This window comes from Triplophysa rosa, linkage group LG18 (genome assembly GCF_024868665.1).
Source record: "Triplophysa rosa linkage group LG18, Trosa_1v2, whole genome shotgun sequence".
NCBI classification, from domain to species: domain Eukaryota; kingdom Metazoa; phylum Chordata; class Actinopteri; order Cypriniformes; family Nemacheilidae; genus Triplophysa; species Triplophysa rosa.
In genome coordinates, this window is record NC_079907.1 from 12,921,116 (window position 1) to 12,944,401 (window position 23,286).

General features: G+C 36.8%; 4 protein-coding genes across 6 annotated transcripts; all 4 read left to right on the plus strand.

The window, feature by feature from the left end:
• Positions 1 to 580: 580 nt before the first annotated feature.
• cby1 (chibby homolog 1 (Drosophila)) lies at positions 581 to 1,735 on the plus strand. 2 transcript variants are annotated; one of them, XM_057359162.1, is made up of 5 exons: positions 581 to 649; positions 968 to 1,071; positions 1,154 to 1,259; positions 1,339 to 1,451; positions 1,532 to 1,735. In XM_057359162.1, exons 2-5 carry the CDS (start codon positions 994 to 996, stop codon positions 1,610 to 1,612), a joined length of 378 nt encoding a protein of 125 aa, XP_057215145.1. In that variant the 5' UTR covers positions 581 to 649; positions 968 to 993; the 3' UTR covers positions 1,613 to 1,735. The 2 variants fall into 2 exon arrangements, with proteins under 2 accessions (XP_057215145.1, XP_057215146.1); XM_057359163.1 differs by having other exon boundaries at positions 617 to 709.
• Positions 1,736 to 1,843: 108 nt separating this feature from the next.
• On the plus strand, positions 1,844 to 7,477 carry slc16a8 (solute carrier family 16 member 8). Of its 2 annotated transcripts, none has more exons than XM_057359159.1 (5): positions 1,844 to 3,613; positions 4,619 to 4,858; positions 4,944 to 5,087; positions 5,249 to 6,082; positions 6,163 to 7,477. In XM_057359159.1, exons 2-5 carry the CDS (start codon positions 4,642 to 4,644, stop codon positions 6,345 to 6,347), a joined length of 1,380 nt encoding a protein of 459 aa, XP_057215142.1. In that variant the 5' UTR covers positions 1,844 to 3,613; positions 4,619 to 4,641; the 3' UTR covers positions 6,348 to 7,477. The 2 variants fall into 2 exon arrangements, with proteins under 2 accessions (XP_057215142.1, XP_057215143.1); XM_057359160.1 differs by having other exon boundaries at positions 1,844 to 3,608.
• A 122-nt stretch (positions 7,478 to 7,599) lies between these two features.
• Positions 7,600 to 11,275, plus strand: pdap1a (pdgfa associated protein 1a). Its single transcript, XM_057359161.1, has 6 exons — positions 7,600 to 7,811; positions 8,136 to 8,218; positions 8,306 to 8,374; positions 9,199 to 9,323; positions 9,414 to 9,565; positions 9,917 to 11,275. Exons 1-6 carry the CDS (start codon positions 7,799 to 7,801, stop codon positions 9,949 to 9,951), a joined length of 477 nt encoding a protein of 158 aa, XP_057215144.1. The 5' UTR covers positions 7,600 to 7,798; the 3' UTR covers positions 9,952 to 11,275.
• Positions 11,276 to 12,617: 1,342 nt separating this feature from the next.
• On the plus strand, positions 12,618 to 22,423 carry sh3bp1 (SH3-domain binding protein 1). The gene is made up of 18 exons (XM_057359062.1): positions 12,618 to 12,824; positions 14,803 to 14,845; positions 15,258 to 15,362; positions 16,257 to 16,333; positions 16,497 to 16,608; positions 16,694 to 16,770; positions 17,270 to 17,357; positions 17,829 to 17,897; positions 17,997 to 18,087; positions 18,269 to 18,405; positions 18,573 to 18,684; positions 18,857 to 18,938; positions 19,033 to 19,113; positions 21,154 to 21,267; positions 21,358 to 21,455; positions 21,533 to 21,677; positions 21,768 to 22,045; positions 22,121 to 22,423. Exons 1-18 carry the CDS (start codon positions 12,778 to 12,780, stop codon positions 22,405 to 22,407), a joined length of 2,043 nt encoding a protein of 680 aa, XP_057215045.1. The 5' UTR covers positions 12,618 to 12,777; the 3' UTR covers positions 22,408 to 22,423.
• Positions 22,424 to 23,286: the final 863 nt, after the last annotated feature.

A 23,286-nucleotide genomic window follows, 5' to 3' on the forward strand; every position in this document is an offset into this window, starting at 1 on the left:
GACTAAATAAAACTTACACTATGATAACGTGTTACTCAAAGCTTACTTTTGCTTTTATGCGTATTTTCTCGTGTGACAGGTATTCTCACTGATATTTTGTTGCTCGTTTGGATCTTTACATTCATAACGTATTCCGTGTTATCACGAAATATTCCATTCAATTTCAATTCAATTCCATTTTATTTATATAGGGCTTTTCACAATGTGCATTATTCCAAAGCAGCTTTACAGGACAAAATAAAAATAAAAACAGAAAAACACATGAAAGGATAAAACAAAGTACAGTGCATGTTGTTTGTAGAACAAGCAAGATCATTCTAATAAAGCGATGTTAACGGAATTGACCAAATATTAAATTATTGATTAGTCTGCGGCCAACTGAGATCACCATACTAACAAAAAATATCTAACGTTATACTATAGCAGGTTGTGCAATGCCTTCTAGCTCTAGATGAAGGGCGTTTTTGCAAAGCGCTTTGTAACTGATACGGATTAACAGAATTAGAGCAAATGTTTTATATCTAATTTTACACATTCACATACGGATACTTTTAACTCATAAAACGGTACTTCCTGCGTAGCTAGGCTCCTCCGGAAGCAGCCGTTTGTTTACACGTTTCATTGCATACATCGGGGCATAAGCAGCGGTGTAAGTGTGGTTTTGTTTTTCCAAAGCAGAAGGCAACTAGCAACGGTGTTTAAACCTTATGTAAGATAATATGTTTATAGTTAACGTTAACGTTACTCTGCATGTCACATGCTGAGCGTAACCAGACCTGAAAATAACATTAGCTTCAGCCTCATTGTCTGTATAAAAACGTTTTTTATTAACGTTAGTTTGTCTGAATATTGATATTCTGTTTGGCTAAGAATTAAAGCGTTTAATACTACACTAATACTACACAGAACATCGAAAGGTTATTCCTTGAATAGCATTGAATAGAGTTGTGTGTTTCTGATAATGCAGGTTGACAAGTAGAACTGTTCTTCAAAATGCCTTTTTTTGGCAACACATTCAGTCCCAAAAAAACTCCTCCTCGGAAGTCTGCTTCTCTTTCTAATTTACACACTGTAAGTACAAACGTGGTTTATAATGGTTAGATTAAGATCAAAAATTCATCCTGTCCAAAATGATTGTTTGTGATTTTGCCAGTTGGATCGGTCTACACGGGAGATAGAATTAGGTGTGGAGTATGGAGCCCCAGTAATGAATATTGGTGGCCAGAGCTTAACATTTGAAGATGGACAATGGATCTCAGGTATTGCACTGTCTATAATAAAAGACCAGTTTAAATAGCATCTTGTATTAGGAATATGCTGAATGTGTTTTAATTACAGAGTCGTCAGGTAATGTATCAGGAAAAGAGCTGCAGCGGTTGAAGAAGAGAAATCTACAGTTAGAAGAGGAGAATAATCTTCTTAAGCTAAAAGTTGAGGTTCTTCTTGATATGGTGAGTGTCAGGTAAATTTAATGCTTGAAAATGGGTAAACTCATTAACTTGCTCAAAGTAAATTAACATATTTTCCTCAGCTTTCAGAAACAACAGCAAAAACACTTCTAATACAGAAGGAACTTGAAGATATGAAGAGTAATACTAGAAGAAGAAAGTGACAGATGTGAAAACCCTTTTTAAAGATCCCTTTTGTACCTTGTAAAGTGATGTTCTAATCTACACAATTTATTTGTTTGTGATTCGATTTTTGTATTTTAATTAAATGTACATTGTCTACTCTACTTCATTGCTAATTCTATAATTGAAAAAATACTTGGTTTGATGTAGATTCAGTTCATTTTAAAGGTCCCGTGTATGAAGTTTAGCGGCATCTAGTGGTGAGATTGTGAATTCCAATCAACGGCTCACTCTACCCCTCCCTTTCGAAGCACTTCGGTGGCTGACACAGAATTGATGTCTTCACGTTTTCGCTTCTTTGCCAAAGGAGATAACATATTTACAAAACGCCCTCTGTAGAGCAGTTTGTCCATTTAGGGCTACTGTAGAAACAACATGGCGAATTCCATGAAAGGGGACCCGCGGTGTATCTATATAGAAATAGATCATTCTAAGGTAATAAAAACACAACACTTCATTATTTAAGATCTTTATACACCTCTGAAGACATGTATATTATATAGAATTTCTGTCAACAGATCCTCCAAAAAATGTACACACAGTACCTTTAAAGGGGTCATATGACATCGCTAAAAGAATATTATCGTTTGTTTTATATGTAATACAATGTGTATACACAATTTAAGGTTCAAAAACGCTGTATTTTCCACATACCGTGCATGTTTGTATCTCCTCTTTGCCCCGCCTCTCTGAAATGTGCAGATTTTTTACAAAGCTCATCGCTCTGAAAAGCGAGGTGTGCTATGATTGGCCAGTTAACCAGCGCATAGTGATTGGTCGAATATTGCAAGGGTGTGACGGAAGTGTAACGCCTCTTAACATATTTAGAACATCAAGTTCCAAAGCAATTGTGCTGACAGGATACGGCCATCTTACTTGCGTATACATTTGGGTGGTCTTGGTCAAATCATACCACAAACTGACATAGATTTGTGGGGGTGTGGTTACACGAGGCGTTTCAGGCAGGTATGGGTGAGCATTCGCTTTTAGATAGAATGCATCTTTTGTTCCCACACTTTAATTTTTGCAATTTTACGTGTCTAATACATGCATGGGCAACTTATAACACAACAAAGACACAGAAAAACACATATTCGCACCATATGACTCATTTAAATACCGTATGCATGGTGTTTTCTGTCTCTGTGTTTTTTTGCATTGAATTATAAATCACTTATATTACATTTAAGTAGCTAAATCTCACTCACAGCTTGTTTATGAGAACATATCACTCTTGTTAAGTTCTTTATTCACATACCCAGCTATAACAAATCTTTAATTTCGTGGCCCCAGTTACTGATCTTACATAGCAATCCTAAAATCACCTTGCGTATGTGCTGCTGAATGTGTATTTAAATCACAGGAAACAATTACACTCTTTCTTTGGTTCACAAAGATTAGCCAAGAGCTGCAAAGGTTTAAAAATGAACATGCAGATTTAGGAAGATTTTCATATGGAGTGTGAGGCACGTACCCAAGGTTGCCTAACTCTGGTTTCATTTATCCATAATGAGGAATTTCTGTACTGATTTAAAGTGTGGCTGTTATTTGCAACAAAAATCACGTGGAATATCTTGCTGTAAACATTTTTTCTACAAAAAAAACATATGTTACTGTATTACCCTTAGTTTTCTCTACAAATCCCCACAACTTTAATGATTCCTAATTATGCTTGTTTTAGGAAAACGTATTTCACAATATGGCTATTCTGATGTTAAAACCTAAAACATGTAAACAACCAAACAAGTGCTCTGCTTATGCTGTCCAGATATTTTGCTGCGTTTCCTATAAATAAGAGACTTTGTGGGCATTACAGATCATTAGTAGTACAGGAGGTTTACCAGAAGGTTTATTTAGCAGATTATCTTCCCAAACAATTCAAATACACAACGCAATGGAGCTTGGTTGATAACACGAGACACTAAGGAGGCCCAGTTTTTACAGGTTCCTGAATCGTTTTTCTGTGGAATATAACAGGTCAGGTAAGAAATTTACTTCTGTTTTGAGTGCGCGAACAAAATTGTACTCAAGTTGAAGTGTTAAAATTAAATAAATGACTATGAGGATTTTACATGAATTATTGAGAGACAATGGGAGCTTATACTTGTCATTATCATTTATCTGAGTGGTTGTGTCAGCTGTACAATAAATACACCTTGAAAATGTCCAGGTCAGAGAGAAAAGCTTTTACATGTAACTAGCTGGTCAAACATAACCTAAGATTAATATACAAACAAAAATAACAAAACAAGATTTTAAAATGTACCAAAATGAACCAGCTTACTTCAAAGGTTGACATGAACTGGAATGTTATGAATCAAATTACAGTAATGTGCATACTGTAAGAGCCATAACTGATGCTTTTTAAAGGAATCAAACATCATCCACACTCCTGTTTGTACAAAGGTATGCTTTCAAATCAGTCATTTATCAAAACTACATCTTTTCTGAAAATAAGAAAAATGTTAATTATAGCAAGACATTTGCCATAAGAACATGGTTAAACTAAATGGTCAGTTTTCCTCTGTTGTGTTTTCATTTTCATGTAAAGTTGCTTTGAAACAATGCAACACTGTAGTGCTATAAAAATAAACTTGAATTCAATCGAAATGAATGTGATGTGACATCAGTGAAAGTTCATACAGAACAATAAAAACTCTCAAAATCTTAACCTTGATAAGAATGTTCAATATCAAACATTAGACATTAACTAAGTACACAGTGAGTGATAGATAAAATAGTTTGCTGTTTGGCCTATAAATGTACTTCCTGGCAAATTGTACATTTTGACATTTGTTGCCTCTGCCTACACATCAACTTCCTTTGTGTACTGTGGCAAAGACCTGAAAACCACACGTTCAACTGCAGAGAATTGCCTACAGATCTTTACTTTTTGAGACATTGGCCAATGGCCAACGGACTGGAAAGAGACATCCAGTCTCTTTCCAAAAAAGTGTGGTTATTATTTAACTTCTTTCATTTTGCAGGCCTAACATTGTTATAAACAACTATGGGAATGAATGTAGAGGATAGAGAGGCTGTAAGTCCTCCGGACGGTGGCTGGGGCTGGGCTGTTCTGCTGGGAGGTTTTGTCATTACTGGCTTCTCTTATGCTTTCCCAAAAGCTATAAGCGTTTATTTTAAAGAACTGATGAAGGACTTTAACTGTGGATACAGTGACACAGCCTGGATTTCATCCATCATGTTAGCCATGCTCTATGGCTCAGGTAAGATACAGTAAATCGAATGCAGATGTGTAAAACCTTTCAAAGCTTGAAACCTTTAAAAGTAGACGACTTAATTCACATCCAGGACCGGTCTCCAGCATCATGGTTAATAAATTTGGATGTCGTCCAGTCATGTTGGTTGGCGGATTATTAGCCTCTGGAGGGATGATAAGTGCATCTTTCACTACTAACATTATCCAGCTTTACCTGACTGCTGGTGTCATCACAGGTGAATAAAAATATGTCTATATTGTATATTTTTATGATATTATTTCTATACATTCTATAAAAAAATGAAAGTTGTGTTTATTAATAAAAATGCTATTTAAAAATGTATAATAGTTGCTTCCATTTTAATAAGTAAAAGACAATGCTTTTGTCTTTTCAAAGGTCTCGGCCTAGCATTGAACTTCCAGCCATCACTGATAATGCTGGGGTCTTATTTTGACAAACGCAGACCATTGGCCAATGGACTGGCTGCAGCAGGAAGCCCCGTATTTCTGTCAGCCCTTTCTCCATTAGGACAGATTCTGCTGAACCGCTACGGATGGAGAGGAGGCTTTCTCATCATGGGCGGTCTCCTACTAAATTGTTGCACCTGTGGAGCAGTCATGAGACCCCTGCAACGTAAAGAAATAAAAACGAGGGTCAAAGGAGAGGCCTTTTCCCAAGAGCTCAAAGAAATGCTGCCACCGAAGGCTGGACAAGAGAGTGAAAATAATAATGAAGGAAGGCCCAGGAAAAAGAAGCTGTTGGACTTTGGTGTACTACGTGACAGAGGGCTTATTATCTATATCGTGGCAAAATTTATAGTTGTTCTTGGCCTGTTTGTTCCAACTATTCTCTTAGTCAACTATGCCAAGGACCAAGGAGTGCCTGACCAGGATGCTGCCTTTTTGTTATCTATTATAGGATTTGTCGACATCTTTGCACGACCCACGTGTGGCGTAGTGGCTGGTTTAAAGTGGGTCCGACCCAAGATGCCATATTTCTTCAGCATTGCCTTGCTTTTCAACGGCCTGACAGATGTTTGTTCAGCCACAAACACAGATTACAAGGGGCTTGTTATATTCTGTGCATTTTTTGGACTCTCCTATGGGATGGTGGGTGCTCTACAATTTGAAGTGCTCATGGGGATTGTGGGGACAAGCAGTTTTTCAAGTGCACTTGGGTTGGTGCTCCTCATTGAGGCAGTGGCTGTGCTGATCGGACCTCCCTCTGCTGGTTAGTTATGAAGAAAACAACATGCATCAATTGTGAAGTGATTTAATTTTTCATTATTTATTTATGCACTTTTTCCACAGGTTATTTAGTGGACGCCTACAAGAACTATGAACTTATTTTTTACATGGCTGGAGGTGAACTGATCACGGCTGGAGTATTTCTTGCCCTTGCGTCATTCTGCTGCATTAAACAAAAGAAAAGCAAAGACTCGCCTCAGATGCATCATGCTGAAGAAGAAAACAATCACATTCAGCATGAATCCTAAGAAATTGCGAGAGTTTTGAAGGCCCCGTGAACCGGAAGTTGCGGTCGTTTTTACTTCCGCATTTTGACGCATTTCCGAGGGAAATGGAATTTCTAATGAGGAAAAATAGTGGGCGTGGCTTTCGTCTTTCTCTGCGATTTGATTGGATGTATAAAAAGAGCCGTTGTATTTTTTTAATGTCACTGGCAGCAGACTGACAGTTGAAGGGGAGGAGTTAACGGATGCTCCGCCCAAGCCGTCTAACATACGTCATTATATGTAATGATGGATAGTCATTACAGGAAGGATTTTCAGATTTTAACTAAAATTATGAGGGCACACGAATTTTAAAAAGAGAATGACCCACATTGTTAAACTATTTACAAAAAACGCTGCAATATTTCATGAAAAAAATAGGCATTTTATTTTGTTATTTCACTGGTACTCAGGGCTGGCCTAGGACGTTAAATTGGACCTGGCATGTCCGATTAGCAATTGCATTCGCGTTCCATGCATACATGCCCGATTCACGCTTCTAATCCGTCCGTCCGAATTGTTTCGGCCCAAAAAGTACATCGGCCCAACGGGAAAATGCCCGGTATGCCCGATGGCCAATCCATCCAACTAAAGATTATGAGGGCACACACATTTTAAAAGCAGACTGATCCATATTGATAAACTATTTACAGTAAACGCTGCAATATTTCATGAAAAAAAGCAATGTAATTTTTAATTTCACTGGGACTTTAAAGTACTATTCTATATTTGTGAGTGTTTAACATGAATGAAACTCTACTCAACGGAATACGGCTTATTTCTGTATATTCGAATCTATGTATATGTATATGTGAAAGATATGTTATAATTAATTTGAAGATTATGAGGGCACACACACTTTAAAAGCAGAATGATCCATATTGATAAACTATTTACAATAAACGCTGCAATATTTCATGAAAAAAAGCAATGTAATTTTTAATTTCACTGGGACTTTAAAGTACTATTCTATATTTGTGAGTGTTTAACATGAATGAAACTCTACTCAACGGAATACGGCTTATTTCTGTATATTCGAATCTATGTATATGTATATGTGAAAGATATGTTATAATTAATTTGTAAATAAATAAAAAAAAGTTGTCAAAAATGAAACAAGCAATAAAACATTCGCACGTTACAGAACATCTTATTCGCCAACTGTCTTTGTCGTAACAACAGCTTCGAATCATGATTGGTCAAACCAGCTGTCAATTATCACCAGTAGATCCTGTGACGTCGCTCTAAGGAAGCGGCAAACAGTGCTCTCAACGGGATCGATTTAACTCGACAAGGCTACCTTATATTTTAATTGAAAAACATTCGTTTGGAAGGTCGTAATACAGCAATTAGCTATCTTAAGATATCACCAGTTTTAGATCCAAATTTAATATTTTTCTTTGAGGTTCCACCGTCCCAGTTTTAGCCTTATCACAATGCCGCGAGGAGGTGAGTATCGTGAGCTTTGGCGCTTTTCTACCTTTATAAACGATCTGCTGTAGTTATTATCGAACCAAATCACTTTCATAATGGTTATCAATGACAATTTCTGGCACTTGATAGTCTTTACGGGCTTGTTAATAGCCACAGTCTCTTATAATAAATGAAGGGAGAATCGTGTAAACTAGTGCTAGCACGCCATGCAGCCACATGTGATCTCACGGGTTTCTCTGCTGACGTTTAAAGGCCGTAGTCATTGATTTAAATAGTTGCGCCTACGCTGTCAATTTTTAGTATGTGTATATAACTTGGATCATATACTTAACATCTCAGGTAAAAAGGGCCACAAGGGCCGTGGGAAGCAGTTTAGCAATCCCGAGGAGATTGATCGACAGATGAGAGCTCAGAAAGAATTGGTGAGTGTGCCACTGCCGTCTCCTGAGCGTCAGTTACATTGTTGTAAAGTCCTTTAATAAAGTGTGATTCTTGTGTCTGGGGTTTAGGAGGAAAACGAGGGAGCCGAAGGGGAAAAATCATCAGGATCTGAAGACGAGAGCAGCAGTGATGATGAGGTATGTCTAAGGTTTTATTTAAAGGAATAGCTCGCCCAAATATAAGAAATATTTTATAATTTACTTACCCTGATGCCATCACAGGTGTTTATGACTTTATTTATTTGGATGAACACATTCACAGGTTTATGGGCAGTTCCGGCATTACTGATGTAACATTTTCTTGTTATATCTTGTAGTTCATTATCTCCTTTGTTTACTCCAGCTTTAATCCTCCTAGTAGCATGGCCTTGTAAAGTTATGTACTGTTAAGTGTGTTGACCAAATGTTTAAGTCGCTTTGGATAAAAGCTTCTGCCAAATGAATAAATGTAATGTAATAAATGTAATTTTCAGTCAAAACATCAAATATAAATTCTCAGAGAATGTAATTATTACCAATATATTGAATCATCTGTTTATTTTCACTAAACCCCTGTTGATAAAATCGAGACACCGAAAAATATCAGTCTATGGACAAGTTTTCTATTTTTAAAGAGGGGCTTAAATGCATGGCTATGGATGGAGAAGGGATGGCTCATCATAGACCACAAAATAGTTTTTTACCTTTCTCGTGTCCATTTATGAAAAATATATGGACCGTTGTGGATGCGATAATCCTTTTACCGGACTAAACTATGGTTTTAAAACAAACAAACAAAAACTTTGAGAGATGTCTTTCACATGGGTATTTAAACCACCAAATATTGACATCTGACAGTGAAAACCTTTGGTAAAAACTTTCATGGAATTGCCCATATTGCCCAATGGCACTACAAAGGCTTAGTGGAACATGTAAGTTTACTAACTCCTTTGTAATTGTAATGTTTGAATTTTTCCTCGAAGCCACAAAAAAGGAAAGGTGTAGAGGGATTAATTGAAATCGAAAATCCAAATCGGGTCACCCAGAAGAGCAAGAAAGTTGCTGAAGTAGATGTCAGTGAGCCTAAAGAGCTCTCACGACGGGAAAGGTATATGACGCAGCACGCATTATTATTGGGAACCTAATAGGAATTTCTATTTTCTTGCTGTCTTGGTTAAATGTTTTTATATACGTTTAGGGAGGAGATTGAAAAGCAGAAGGCTAAGGAGCGCTACATGAAGCTACATCTAGAGGGGAAGACAGATCAGGCCAAGGCAGATCTTGCCAGACTGGCCATTATCAAAAAGCAGAGAGAGGATGCGGCACGAAAGAGAGACGAGCTGAGGAAAGGTGAGTTGATTTTTAAAATACTGGTTCTGTTGTTGCTTTTAAGTATTTAGCCTTCTGGATCAGTGTTAACCTATAGGATGAAAAAGTGACATGATCGCAGGTGTATGTGCTAGAAATGTTTTATCGCTCTAAAATAATACGAATAAATTACCTTATGCTTTACCATTTAAAGTCAGCATGGAATCTAAATGGAACCTTTTTACATAAATATATTTGGAAAAGTCAGGCCAATAAATAAGAATTTTCCCCAAATGACTTTTAAATAGCTTGCCATACCCATTCATTAACTACATTGGCAATACTACTATTGGCAATTGTTATTAAGAATAACTTGTTTTTAATATTTTTCAGATAAAGAAGTACAAGAGGCAAAATCGAAACGCTAGCCTGACATCCACTCCACAGGGCAGGGTATTTCAAGGGGTGTGGGGTGGTTTGGGGTCTAGTTGGTTAGGGGAAACAGCTCAGGGGTATCCATACATTTCTCCTGCAGTAGAGGGGGATTTGGACGTTTATAGGAAGTGATCAGGACTGGATGCATGGTGTTGGAGCTTGTTGGGTATCTTATATTTCAGCTTTTCTCACCCCATTCCTCCTCTGACACATTCACTGTGCTCAGACTCTAACGCTGCTGGACGTTATTCTTAATTTCTACATTTCTGTTATTTTATCATCATTACATTAGATTGAGATACAATGGAAAAGTGAGGTAGGCTTATCCATGTTCTGTTCTGATTAGGAGATTGATGCAGCAAGATATGGGTTAATGCAGAACAGTGAAACACTAGCCAGATATTTAGCATTTAGATTATGCCTTTGTCCATCTTTGTGGCCTCATTTATTTCAGTGAAAACAGCCGTTTTGTTTTGCACTTCATGGTAATAGTATTTTTTTTTGTTTGTTACTTGTGTAATCGGGGCATGCTTGTTGTAACCTATTGCTGCAGGTTGCAACCCTAAAATTTAAAGAAATAGTTCCCCTTCAAAATGTCTTCATTTACTCTCTTCTGCAAAACATAAAAGAAGATATTTTGAAAAATGTTAGTAACTAAAAACCAACGGTCCCCATTGACTTTCAATTGTATGGACACAAAACCAATGCAAGTCAATGGGGACCAATGATTTATTTTACCAACATTTTTATATCAAATATCTTCTTTTGTGTTCTGCAGAAGAAAGTCACACAGGTTTGAAATGACAAGAGGCTGTGTAAATAATGACAGGATTTAAATTTGGAAGGTGAACTATTCCTTTAAATGTTTTTTAAATGCAGAGAACAATGCATAGTGAAAGGCACAGTATCAATACACCAGTATTATATTATCTGCATCACCACACCTGACTGAATTCTTGCATGTTCTTTATAAATAACAGGAAAGAGTACTCGCCCCGTCACTCAGGGGTTTTACATTTGTCTTTTACCAAGATGATTGTTTTTGTCATTACCAGGCCCACTGATGTGTCTTCACTTTGTTTTATGCATTAGCCTGACTTGCCTTGACCATTCAGGAAAGCAATATTAATGCTGATGGTGCAACATTTTCCTTAGCTCTTAAACACAATTATTTACAAACAGTTTTAACATTTGTAGAGCATTCACCAATATTGAAACGATTATTTACATGGGGTGTAATTAGCAAATCAGATGAATTGTTTATTTGAAATTGTTGTATACAAATAAATAAGTTGATGAATTAATGTTTTCTCTTTGACCTTTAATTACGTAAAATTAAAATAATTTTGTGACGTTTTGGAACCTCTGCACTTATTATGGAATCACAATTCTTTGCGGTACAGTTTCACTCAGAAGCCAGCAGCCTAGTTAAAATTCTGTAGATTTTGCCCTAAGGTAGTGTTAGTGTTTGAGAGAACTAATGGAACATTGGGAATAATTGCATACCGATTGTGTATAACAATCAGTTTATGGTTTATAATGCTTAAGAGACGAATACAATAATAGCCATTTAATGCTGCTTAACTGGAATTCTGAAATGTAAACATTACCATGCTATTCTTACAGTAATCCTACAGTGCTGGGACTATAACAAGAGAAAATAAATGGTCACAAGGATTCTAGAAACTTAATGTATTGGTGGCTAGATAATATTGTGTCTTTCCAAACCTATATGACTTTCTTGCAGAACACAAGCTATTTTGAAGAATGTTGGTAACCAAACAACACTGAGCACCGTTGACTTAATTGTATGAAAACAAAGCATCCGAGATGTATCTCAAAATATTATGTTATACAAAGAAAAGAGTCATTTACAGGTTTTTGAACACGAGGATGAAATACCTATTTAAATGATTTACGGTTGTTGCCTAGGGACCCCTGTAGGAGGCGCCATCTTCCCCGCTTGTAGAGCGTTTGCACGAGACGTTGGTTTCAGTTCATTATCCTCGCCGCACGGTTTTCCCAAAGCAATTTTGTGAAGACGCACCTTATTAGATAGAAAATGATTTCCCCTTTCACCTCTCACATCCTGATTAATGCACACACTTATGAAGAACACTTATTTTAAAGTGCATAACAGCATGTGATTGCCAACCGGTTGTAAGGGTCTGGTACTTTTATTTGACTTATAAGCTTTGGTGCAGCAGCATTCACAACAAGTTATAAAAACCATCAAGGAAATAACATGACAATTTTACAAGAAATGCACAATATACAAAAAGTGTACAGAACATAATACTGGCCCATACAGAAACAGACGTTGAAAGGGATCCTCTCAGGTGATCAAGCAATGACTGATTCATCATTGATAACTTTGATTTAAATAAAAAATGTCATTATGTAGCAATATTTTATGAATTGGTTAACAATAAAGGTCAATAAGTGTTTGTTTTATTATTTTATTATCGTTAAATGATAGTGTTTAATAAGCCACTAAAGCATCAAATCAGGTTCTGTACTGCACCCATAACAAGTGAATCTTTTTCAGTTGTCTCTGTGGCCAGAGAAAGCGGCATGACTTTCACAGTGTGATATGAAAATGTCTTTCCTCTCATGCATTTGGTAACTTCCTCTTTCTCTGACTTGATGAGGTGTGCGCACAACAGCCGTCAACTTGAAACTGTTGCTGAAACAAGTCTGAATGACTTAGCTTGTTTGTTCAATTCGGACAGCAATAATCTCCATGAAATGATACAGCAATCTTCTTGACCTGCTTTTTAATATAAAGGGACCATAAAGACGACAGAATCTTCACAATCATGCTCAAGCAGTTTAACATTTTAAAGCAGTTTGGAAATGGGGGGAAGTAAGTACTTTCATGTGTTGATTTTTAGACCATGTTCGTGTTGTTGTATGTTACAGCGTTACAGGACGTGATGTTTCAACTTGTGTTTCAATGAATAGGAATATTAAAACATTGTATTCCTAGATTCATACTACTAAACCCTTCTGGGCAATGTAGCAATGTTTTTATTGATTTTACATTCAGTTGATGTTGCTGAACTGTTTTATTTATTATTTATTTATTGTTGCATCTCCGCATTTGTGATGTCAGTGTGAAATGAATTGCATGACTTGTTTTGAGTTGAATTCAACTGTTATTACACTGGTACACTGATACCGGTTTCTCTCCTGGTATTTGTTTCAACCCAGGGGAAGTGCTAAGCTTGGCCTTTTCACTGCAAAAACAATGTCGTACAAAAAGGTTTTTTCACTATTTGACATCTATCGCTATATGGAATGAGACGTGTCACACTAAAAAAGGCCCATACAGCCGTCAAAAGATGCTTGAGAAGAACATTGACAAATGTTTTTCATGATAAAAACATGCACACAAAATTTGTATGAACTGTTGATGTTGAAAGTTCATAAATTAATGTTTAATAGGTTTTTCTAGTAGAAATGTTAAAAATGGCTTCAGTACATTCAAATCTCATGAATGTTTATAATGTTACATAGCAAAATGATGTTCATTTTGAATTGTATATTTGCACATCCAGTGGGGCAAGTTCTGTCACTGAACCAAAAAAAACCCATTCTCTTTATATTTAAGGTCATATGTTTTTGACTCTGACCTGATTTCAGTTCATGCCAGACATCCTGAAACATTTGTAGTTGCTAATTATCCTAATTTAGTTGATCTCATTTGCCTTGATATGTCTTATATTCTTAAAGAAGGTATTTCAGAGATATTTAGATATTATTACTGAGATGTCGGCAACTCTACATCTCTTGAATATGTAATTGTCTCAGAGGAAGCCGTGATGTAGGCTGGAGAGCACATCTGCAGGTTGCACAGAACGAAATGTTATTTTGCAACCCACACTGACATGATATGAGGTTAACAGGATATTTATTATTCTTAACACAGAGCAGGGCAGAGAGACAACCACATTGAACTCTTAACGTGATGTTTGAAGCTAACAACTAGGCCACATGTGATACAAATCTAGTCAAACAATACAATACACATTTCAGCTGTGCCATTCAAAATACTGAAAGGCCTTCATCCTTAAATTCATATATTGGCTGTGGACTGTAAGAGTGTCAAATAACTTGTGCAATATTATTTAGACTCACATTTGCTCCTAACAGCTAGCTGTGACACAAAAAGTGTTTTAAATGTTTTTGGGCACTTGGATACTTTTAGAAACGTTGCATTTTAGTCAAATCATAATTACATGATTATTTGGTTTGATTATCTTCTCAACATTTTTAAGCGCATTGGGTTGCTATGATAAAGGACAAAGTACATGTAGAATGATTTTGAGCTTACAGTCCACTTCCCGTCTACTCGTATCAGTCTATTTGACTGAATCTCTAATTCACGTTTGGCCACATGGTCAATGTCCTATTTTCTCACCGACTCACTCATGATGTAAAGAGAGTTTGTGAATGGAGTGCCATACTTTTTAATATATTTTTATGTGGCCTTACTCAGGAAGATAAACATTTAAATTATACAAAGACTGCAAATCACATGTAAGATATTTAGTCATTTCATTTCATTTGACAATCTACAAATAACATGCATGTCAAAAACAATGTAGTGTCATGTTAAAAAAACTTGTTTGAGGAACACTGCGGGTCTCATTAAAGCTCAGAAGAGATGTCTCATTAGAGATGTCTCATTAAAGCTCAGGAGAGTGACTCTACTGTGGGAAAAATAAGAAATGTAATAAAGGAATGGAGCATCTAGAGAAAAAAATTTTGTGGATGTAACCCCTTAAGCATAGAGCTATTGGTGTGTCATGTTTAACCTAATACTTGGTTCTGGTCTGCAGGTCACAAGATGCAACTGATCTTCTATCAGAGGATCTGGTTTTGGCGAGTTATTTTCACTATTACACCTGAACACCTCAAATTATGGTTCACCCAAAATTTCTGTCACCGTTTATTCACCCTCATGTTGTCCAAAACCGGTATATGACTCTTTCTTCTGTGGAACACAAAAGATGTTTTGAGAAATGTCTCAGTGGTTTTGTGTCTATGCAATGGAAGTCAATGGGGTCAATGTTCTTTGGTTACCAACATTCTTCAAAATATCTTCTTTTGTGTTCTGCAGAAGTTAAGTCATACAGGTTTACAATGACATAAGGGTGAGTAATTGATTAAAAACTATTTTTTGAGTGACCAATCATTTTAACTGTATTACCTTTATAAAAAAACTATATGCCTGCATAAATGCAGTGTCCTGTAAATACATTTGTCTAAATGTTTATTAAATGTTTGCTTCAAGGTGGAACAGCGTGTGGAGCCTGCCAGGAAAGCTGCCCAGATCATCCATAAGAAGCTGGTAGGCTGCCTGCAAAGTCAACAGGGACTGGACCCAGATAGACGAATGGTAAACTGATTTATTAAATCATGAATTGTAAATGTGTTGGCACAGATTTTGAAGCAGATTAATCACACACTATAGATGAGAAATAAGTAACATTCAAGAAGATAAATGAAACTCATGTTATGAAATGCTGTGAAGAATCTTTTACATGGAACATAGGTGGGATTTCTTCCAGTACTGACTGGTTGACAATTATTTTCAAGAAAACAAGTCTGAAATTGCTTGAGAGATTATGGATAGTCACAAAATCTGTCTGAATCTGAGTTGTGTGTGTATGCGTGTGTCTGGAGTTGTTGATCTGTAGTGAACAGAAGTGACTTTCGGCTGCTTTTCCGAAGTGCAAAATACACTTAAATTTTCATTTCACTCCTCAAAAATGTAACATTTTCTTTAAAGGGATAGTTCACCCCAAAATAAAAACTGCCATCATCTATTCACCTTCATGTGGTTTAAAACGTGTACAAATCTGTGAATCACACGAAAAAGATGTTTTGAGAAATGTCTCTGGTTTTGTGTCAATGGAAGTCAATGGGGTCCAGTGTTGTTTGGTTATCAACATTCTTCAAAATATCTTCTTTTGTATTCTGCAGAAGAAAGAAAGTCCTACAGGTTTGGAATGACATAAGAGTGAATAAATGAAATGGTGAACTATCCCTTTAAGGAAGCGTAAATATAGAAAAATCTGCATCTTTCTTTTTTCAGCTCTCTTCTGTTCATGTAACATGCATTGACATGTTCATGTTGCATTGTTCTTGTCTTGTTCCGTATCTATAATGTACATGTAAACTAAGAAAAATAAACCAGAGAAGTGGAAGTATCAAAAAACATACCATATACCTGTAGGACTTTGTAATTATTATAACTGACTTTTACATTTAGAGTTTTCTTTCTTTTCAGAAAAAGTTACCTCTCATGATGCTGTCTGTCAGTATGGCTGAGAGCTTTAAAGATTTTGATGGGGAATCCTCTATCAGGCAAGTATTCCAGTACTCTATAGTTATTTTAGTTGGTGAAAAACTCTATGCCAGCGAGAAATAAAGGCACAGTATAGCACAGCTGCCTTGGAAATACAACCATCATGGTCTGTAAATAAAAAGATCCAAGTTTCTGAACACACCCGGTTTTGCCTTCCTGCAGAAAAGTTCTAGAAATGTGCTGCTTCATGCAAAATTTTCTGGCACGGACTTTGGCTGACTTTGAGATGAAGTTGGAGAAGGAGGTTTTAGTGCCTCTTAATAAGCTCAGTGAGGTACAGTAGCGCTTTTCTTCCTACTTAACAGAACATATGAACTGAATCACTCTTTTTATGGTCTTTATCATTGTTGTCTATGCAGGAAGACCTGCCAGAAATCTTGAAAAACAAGAAACAGTTTGCTAAACTTACGACAGACTGGAATAATGCACGCTGCAGGTGAATTTTATCCGTTTTACATGACCACAAGTCAAATTCTATGTTTATCAGTCTGTTTACAAGTTTTACATACACTGTAAAAAAATCCAGTAAAAAAAGGGAAAAATATCTGGCAGCTCGGGTGTAAAATTACATGGTTTTCCCATGTTTTCTTGTAAATTTGCGGTATTTTTATGTAATTTGATGGTTTTTGACCGTATTTCAAAGATTTTGTGTAATAAAACCTATACAAAAACAGAAATTTTCCGGCAGCGGGGGCGCCAGAAACATACCGTAAAAATAATAAAATTGCATGTTTTCCCTGTTTTTCTTGTAAATTTCCTGTCTTTATCTGTAATTTTACAGTTTTTGACCGTATTTCAAAAACATACGAAATCTGTTAATAAAACAGTAAACCTTCGTAATAATATAGTTTCTTTAGACATTATCCGAGAAAAATCTGTAAAAAAAAAAGTAAAATTCTGTAAAAATGTTTTTACCTGTGCCCTTTTATTTTTAGATCTCAAGCCAGCACAGGTCCACAGGCCAAACAGGACGGTCTCAGAGAAGATGTAGAGGAGGCCTGGAGAAGACTGGAGTCTATCAAGGTTAACAAAGCTTTTCATAAACCTTGTTACTGCAGAGATATTTTACGGCAAAATTGACTTCTTTGTCAGTCGTTTTTACCAAGCCAGAACCATGAAACTTCTTCACATCTTTCTGATTTAGACTACTTTATAAAAGGTAGAAACACTAGATTGCGAAATGACTTTTAAGTTTTAGGGTAGTGTCTAGTAACTGCACATTATTTGACACATTGGGCCAATGTGCTTATGCAGATGACATGGGTTCAAATCTGGCTCAAATGATTTCCAAATGACAACATAATTTGCTTTCTTATAGTATCCATACACCAAGTCTATCAGGTTTGCAAGTATGCATTGATGTATTGTAAAATGACGTCTAAACAAACCTTTATTTAATTTTACTATGAAAATTATAAGATAATATTTTACATGAAACCTCATTTTTTATGAAATATACAGGATAATAAACATTAAAATAGTTTTTTCTTCCAGGATCAGTATTCTGCAGACCTGTACCATTTTGCTACTAAAGAGGAAGAGTATGCCAGCTACTTCATTCGCGTGAGTTTCTATCCTCCACACAGACATATCCTAACAGACCTCAAACCGTTCATCTCAAGACAAGACAAACAGATCTTAACCTCTCAAATTTTCTGACAGCTGCTGGAGCTACAAGCTGAATATCACAAGGCCTCTCATGAATTTTTGGAGAGGAACATATCCGAGTTGAAAGAGAGCCACAGCCACACAGGTAAGCAGAGGACAAAGCGTGTCATCCAAACCATCTATACATATTATCATACAGTATGTGTAGTATTAACACAATATATCATCAATCATGATTTTTAATATTACGGTTATTGACAATACTAGTATAATGTGACACCCATAGCAGCATTGTAATGAAGTGTTTGTTGTTTATTTAAACACAGAACCTCAAGTGACTTTATCTGAAAAAAGGGTATTTGGAGAACCTCTGCTGTCACATCTTCAGAATTGTGATCAAAAGATCGCTGTACCAATTGAGGAGTGCGTGAGCATGCTGCTGCGTACAGGACTCAGAGAAGAGGTACATGTAAGGTTTTAGCTTCCCACACACACGTATTTAACTCAGCTGACCTCAAATGCACATCCGCACCCACTCGCACAACTACACACCCACATAACTGCATGGCCTTTATTTCACATTTTACTCATTTCTCTCGCTATCTCTCTTAAAAACTCACACACCTCTAGGGGTTGTTCAGGCTAGCAGCTGGTGCATCTGTTGTGAAAAAACTGAAGAACTGTCTGGAAGCAGGGACGGTCGACCAAAATGAGTTTCGCTCCGACCCTCATGCAGTAGCAGGTGGCACTTTATTTCATTCATTTGGTTTTCCATGTTTGTGATTTATTAGATTAATATAAAATTACAATAATTGGGACAACTGGACTGGTGCATGAAGTGCATTAGAGGTTACACGAATGTGGTTGCAATGTGTGGTGAGGTGACAAAAAAAACTGTTCTGTTTCGTTTGCAGGGGCTTTTAAATGTTATTTGAGAGAGTTACCTGAACCGCTCTTGACATTTGAACTTTATAATGACTGGTTCAGGGCTGCAGCGTAAGTTTGTAGTTTGTGTGTTCTTTTTAAGAGATACAAGTAAAACAATGAGATTGAAATATTTATTGTCTTCATCATTTTTTGTTGTTGTTAGAGAAAAAGAGACAGATGAAAAACTAAATCAGCTGCGGGTGACGTTGCAAAAGCTTCCCACAGAAAACTATAACAACCTCAGGTATAGTGTATATCTTACTCATTTTGATCTTGCCATACAAATGTACGTTATGTTCATTGTACTAGGGCTGTCAAACCATTAATCGCGACTAATCGTTTGCAAATTAAAAGTTTTTGTTTACATAAAATATGTGTATGTACTGTGTATAACAATCAAATACACACACATACATGTATATATTTAAAAAATATTTACATGTGTACATACATTTTTATACAATTTATATTGTATATAAATATAAATATTTAAAGGTACAGTTTGTAACTTTTTTGCAGTAAAATATCCCAAAACCACTTGGCCAGTGTTATATATTTATTCAGTTGAGTGCGTACAATATCTCAAATGTTTCCAACTATTTGTAAATCGTGAGAAAATCGCCATTTTAAAGGGGTGATATGACGAATATTAACGTTTGTTTTAGATGTAATGCAATGTGTATACACGATTTAAGGTTCAAAAAAGCTGTATTTTCCACATACCGTGCATGTTTGTATCTCCTCTTTGCCCCGCCTCTCTGAAACTCGTGGATTTTTTACAAAGCTCATCGCTCCGAAAAACGAGGTGTGCTATGATTGGCCAGTAAACCAGTGCGTAGTGATTGGTCGAATACTGCAAGCGTCTGAGGGAAATGTAACGCCTCTTACCATAATTTTACGTGTCTAATACATGCATGGGCAACTTATAACACAGAAAAACACGTATTAGCGCCATATGACCCCTTTAACCAGTGACACGGGCTGTGTCTGGTAGTCTCCTGTCAATGGCGTCATATCTGCGTTACCAAAGACACTAGATTGAAAGCCTGCAACCTTCAGCGGAATGCAGGACAGGAGACTAGAGGCTGTTATATGATTGGCTGAGGTGCCTCACGTGATTCGTGTAAGCCGTTATGCATTCTCCAGACCTTGCATCTCACTAATAACACAGTCTCTGGCGCTACCCTCGGTTTCCGCTTTTACTGCCATAGAAACCATGACAACACAGTCTGTGGACAAATGTGAAAGTATTAGTTTGTAGCATCTATCAAGCAACTATCTTGTTTTGCGCAGTCGTTGTGGAGCACAATTATTCTTTACCGTTTGCGGCTGGTTCTGTCAACAAAGACACACGGGTAAACCAAATGACCCAACAAGAGTTTGGGACAAGAAGATACAGTATAATCAAGAGAGATAAAACTAGGATCAATATAGGTATGACATTTCCTAAATGGAGAGAGCTGCGCGACAAATTTTAACTAGACAGAGACGCTGATCTTGCATGCGTTTTACTAGACAGGCGAGCAACTGTTTAGATTCCTTTGCTGACAGAAAACGTATGATTATTATATCGACCAACAAGGTTAGTCTTATTGTTTGAATGTCTTTTTCTTAATTTAGCGCGAGTGTCAAGTATATATTTACTGAACAAGCAGTAATCGTTTTTTGATCATCTGACTTAATAGTAATAAATTAAATTTATGAATTACGTCTAATGCGTCTAATTCATTATAATGAAATAAAATCATGTAATCAAACGCAACCTTTATTAAACCTTATTACTTTACATCATCCATAAACATGATTTCTCATTCACGTCTGATTGATTATTAGCGGTGGAGGTGAAGACGACAGTTCCCAATATTCCACGCTCCTTCAGAGCGTCATCAAGCTACGCCGTTGTTTTGAACACATCTGTTTTGAATGTGATTTTACAAACTGCGCCTTTAATATATAAATGTAGATTTTTGTATGTGTGTGTGTGTATTTATATATACTTTAATATGTTTTAGTACTTCTTAAAATAATCTTAAGAACATCTAAGTGCACTCAACTGTGCTATTTTGAGACACCATGAATATGAACTAAAATGTGCTTTTATCATACTATTTCTGTATTAAAATGTATTTAGTTGCCACTTGAAGTACACTTGAACCCATTTTTCATACACTAGTGTGTCCAGTATACTTCTAGTGTCAGCTAAACGCATTTGTTAATACAGAGATAGTCGTCATCCCTGTGGCACTCTATTTACCCAAACTTTATCTCACTCTCTCTCTGTCAGATACCTTGTGCAGTTTCTGTCACACTTGTCTGAGTATCAAGCAGTGAATAAGATGACACCTAGCAACATTGCAATAGTGCTCGGGCCTAATCTACTGTGGCCCCGCTGTGAAGGGTCAGTGTAACCACAATTTTCTCAACTGCAAAAATTTGACCTGGATTACTCAACTGCTTCTAATCTCCTCTGACATTTTTTCTATTTTAGAGAAACTTCCTTGCTAGACATGGCATCTGCCTCTTCTGTGCAAGTCGTGACTATCATAGAGCCTCTTATACAGTATTCCAAGAGCCTCTTCCCTGAAGGTACTGAAACAATGCTGATTGGTCAATGGCTGTGTGTTTTCATGACAGCAATAGCAGTTGTACAATTTGTTTTTCAGATGCAGATTTTCAGATCCCAGAGCCAATTTCAAGCTCAGTTTTGCAAGACATGATTCCAGCAACATCTCAGAGGAATCTTTCAGACAGCGTCTTTCCACCTTCCCCCTCTCCATCTAACCGAGCTTCCCTCGTAAAAACAGAGAGGTACCGAATGTTCTTCTGTGGTTTACAAATTACCAACCAAACCATAAAATTGGAATGTCTTATTTTTATAGCATCATTATCTTATTTCAGCTCGGCCTCATCTGATGACTTTGGGTTGACGCAAGCTGTCAAACCTTCTCAGATGAACCGTGATGCTGTTTTGTGGGAGAACAACAATTCTCATCCAGTCGCTCAGATATCTGCGCAAAATTACAACCCTTCTCCGCTCCCCCGGTACACTCCAGTACACGCCCCGCCCAACAACCAATGCCACGTCAGGACACAGAGCTCCACCCAATCAGAGGGCACTCAGGAGCCTCCAGCTCCGTCTAAGGAGCCTGTGTTGAAGATCACAACTCCTTACAAACGTATGTTGCTGTTTATAGATTTTTCAAAGCTTTCTCAAGGAAAGCTACATTTTACGTCCCTATTTTTTATTACAGCAAGGAGGTCCTTCGTTCAGCAAAAGCCACAAAACCCCAGTAAAGGTCCTCCTGTGAACCAGACGGGAGCTTTCCCATCAAACCAGCAAAGAGTTGTCCCCGTTCCTCTGCCCAGAGTCTCTGAGATGCAACCGCTGCCTTCAGTCAAGCCCGAAATCGCCCAAACTCAACTGCCCATGTTGCCTGAGGCTGGACCACAAAAGAAACCCCAAGGCAGAAGACCCAAAGCCCCTCCTCCTCAACCACCCCCGGCACTTAACAAGCAGCTTTCCTTTCCAGCTCAGTAAGTCTTAAAAAGGAAAGTTAACAACTGGAAACTGAACTTATAAAACCCAATGCTTTGTTTCAATTAAGCTTGAAATTAATCTTGTAACAGTTTATATTGCATTCTATGCCATCGGGTGCTGTATTTACTGGCTTATGCTTTCAACTGTGCAGTCTTTTTTTAACACTGATCTTCCTCTGGTGTTTTATGATCTGGTTTTGTAAAGGCTGACGGATAAAAATACACAACAGAGAAACTTTACGCTTTCTATTTATGTACGAGGCTTAGCAAGTTCACACTTGTCAACAAAAACGTTTTAGAGCTGACATTGTTTAATGAAAACGTTTAATGAAAATGGTAACATACATTGCTATGTTATAAAATGATTGTGCAAAACCACACATACGTACAGCTTGTACATACAGTATATCGTGTGATTAAGGGAATGGAGATTTCAACTTGACAAAGATTTGAACAAAATGAATATTAATATTTAATCATATTTTCATATTACATTGACAAACGCTGGTGCGGGTCAAAAGATATTCATGAATATAGTGTTGATCTGAATATATTTATCGTTTTTTATTAAAGAAATTATGACATTGACAGTAATTTTAGTCTTTTTTTAGTCACAGTTTTTGCATCACAATGACCTGTGGCTTTGTCTCGTATACAGACGAATGTTTCTCAGGAAATAAGGAAATAAAAATGAAACTGCCCAAGACATTCATCCACAATGGGAACCCTGATACCACACATACATCTTGGAAACGTCTATTTGATGCATGTGTTTACATCTGGAAAATGTATTTTTATGAGTGTCCGTAATATGTCTCGGAGATGTTTCCCACCAGACATTATGAACATGTCTGTAAGATGTGCACGATTTAGGATGTAT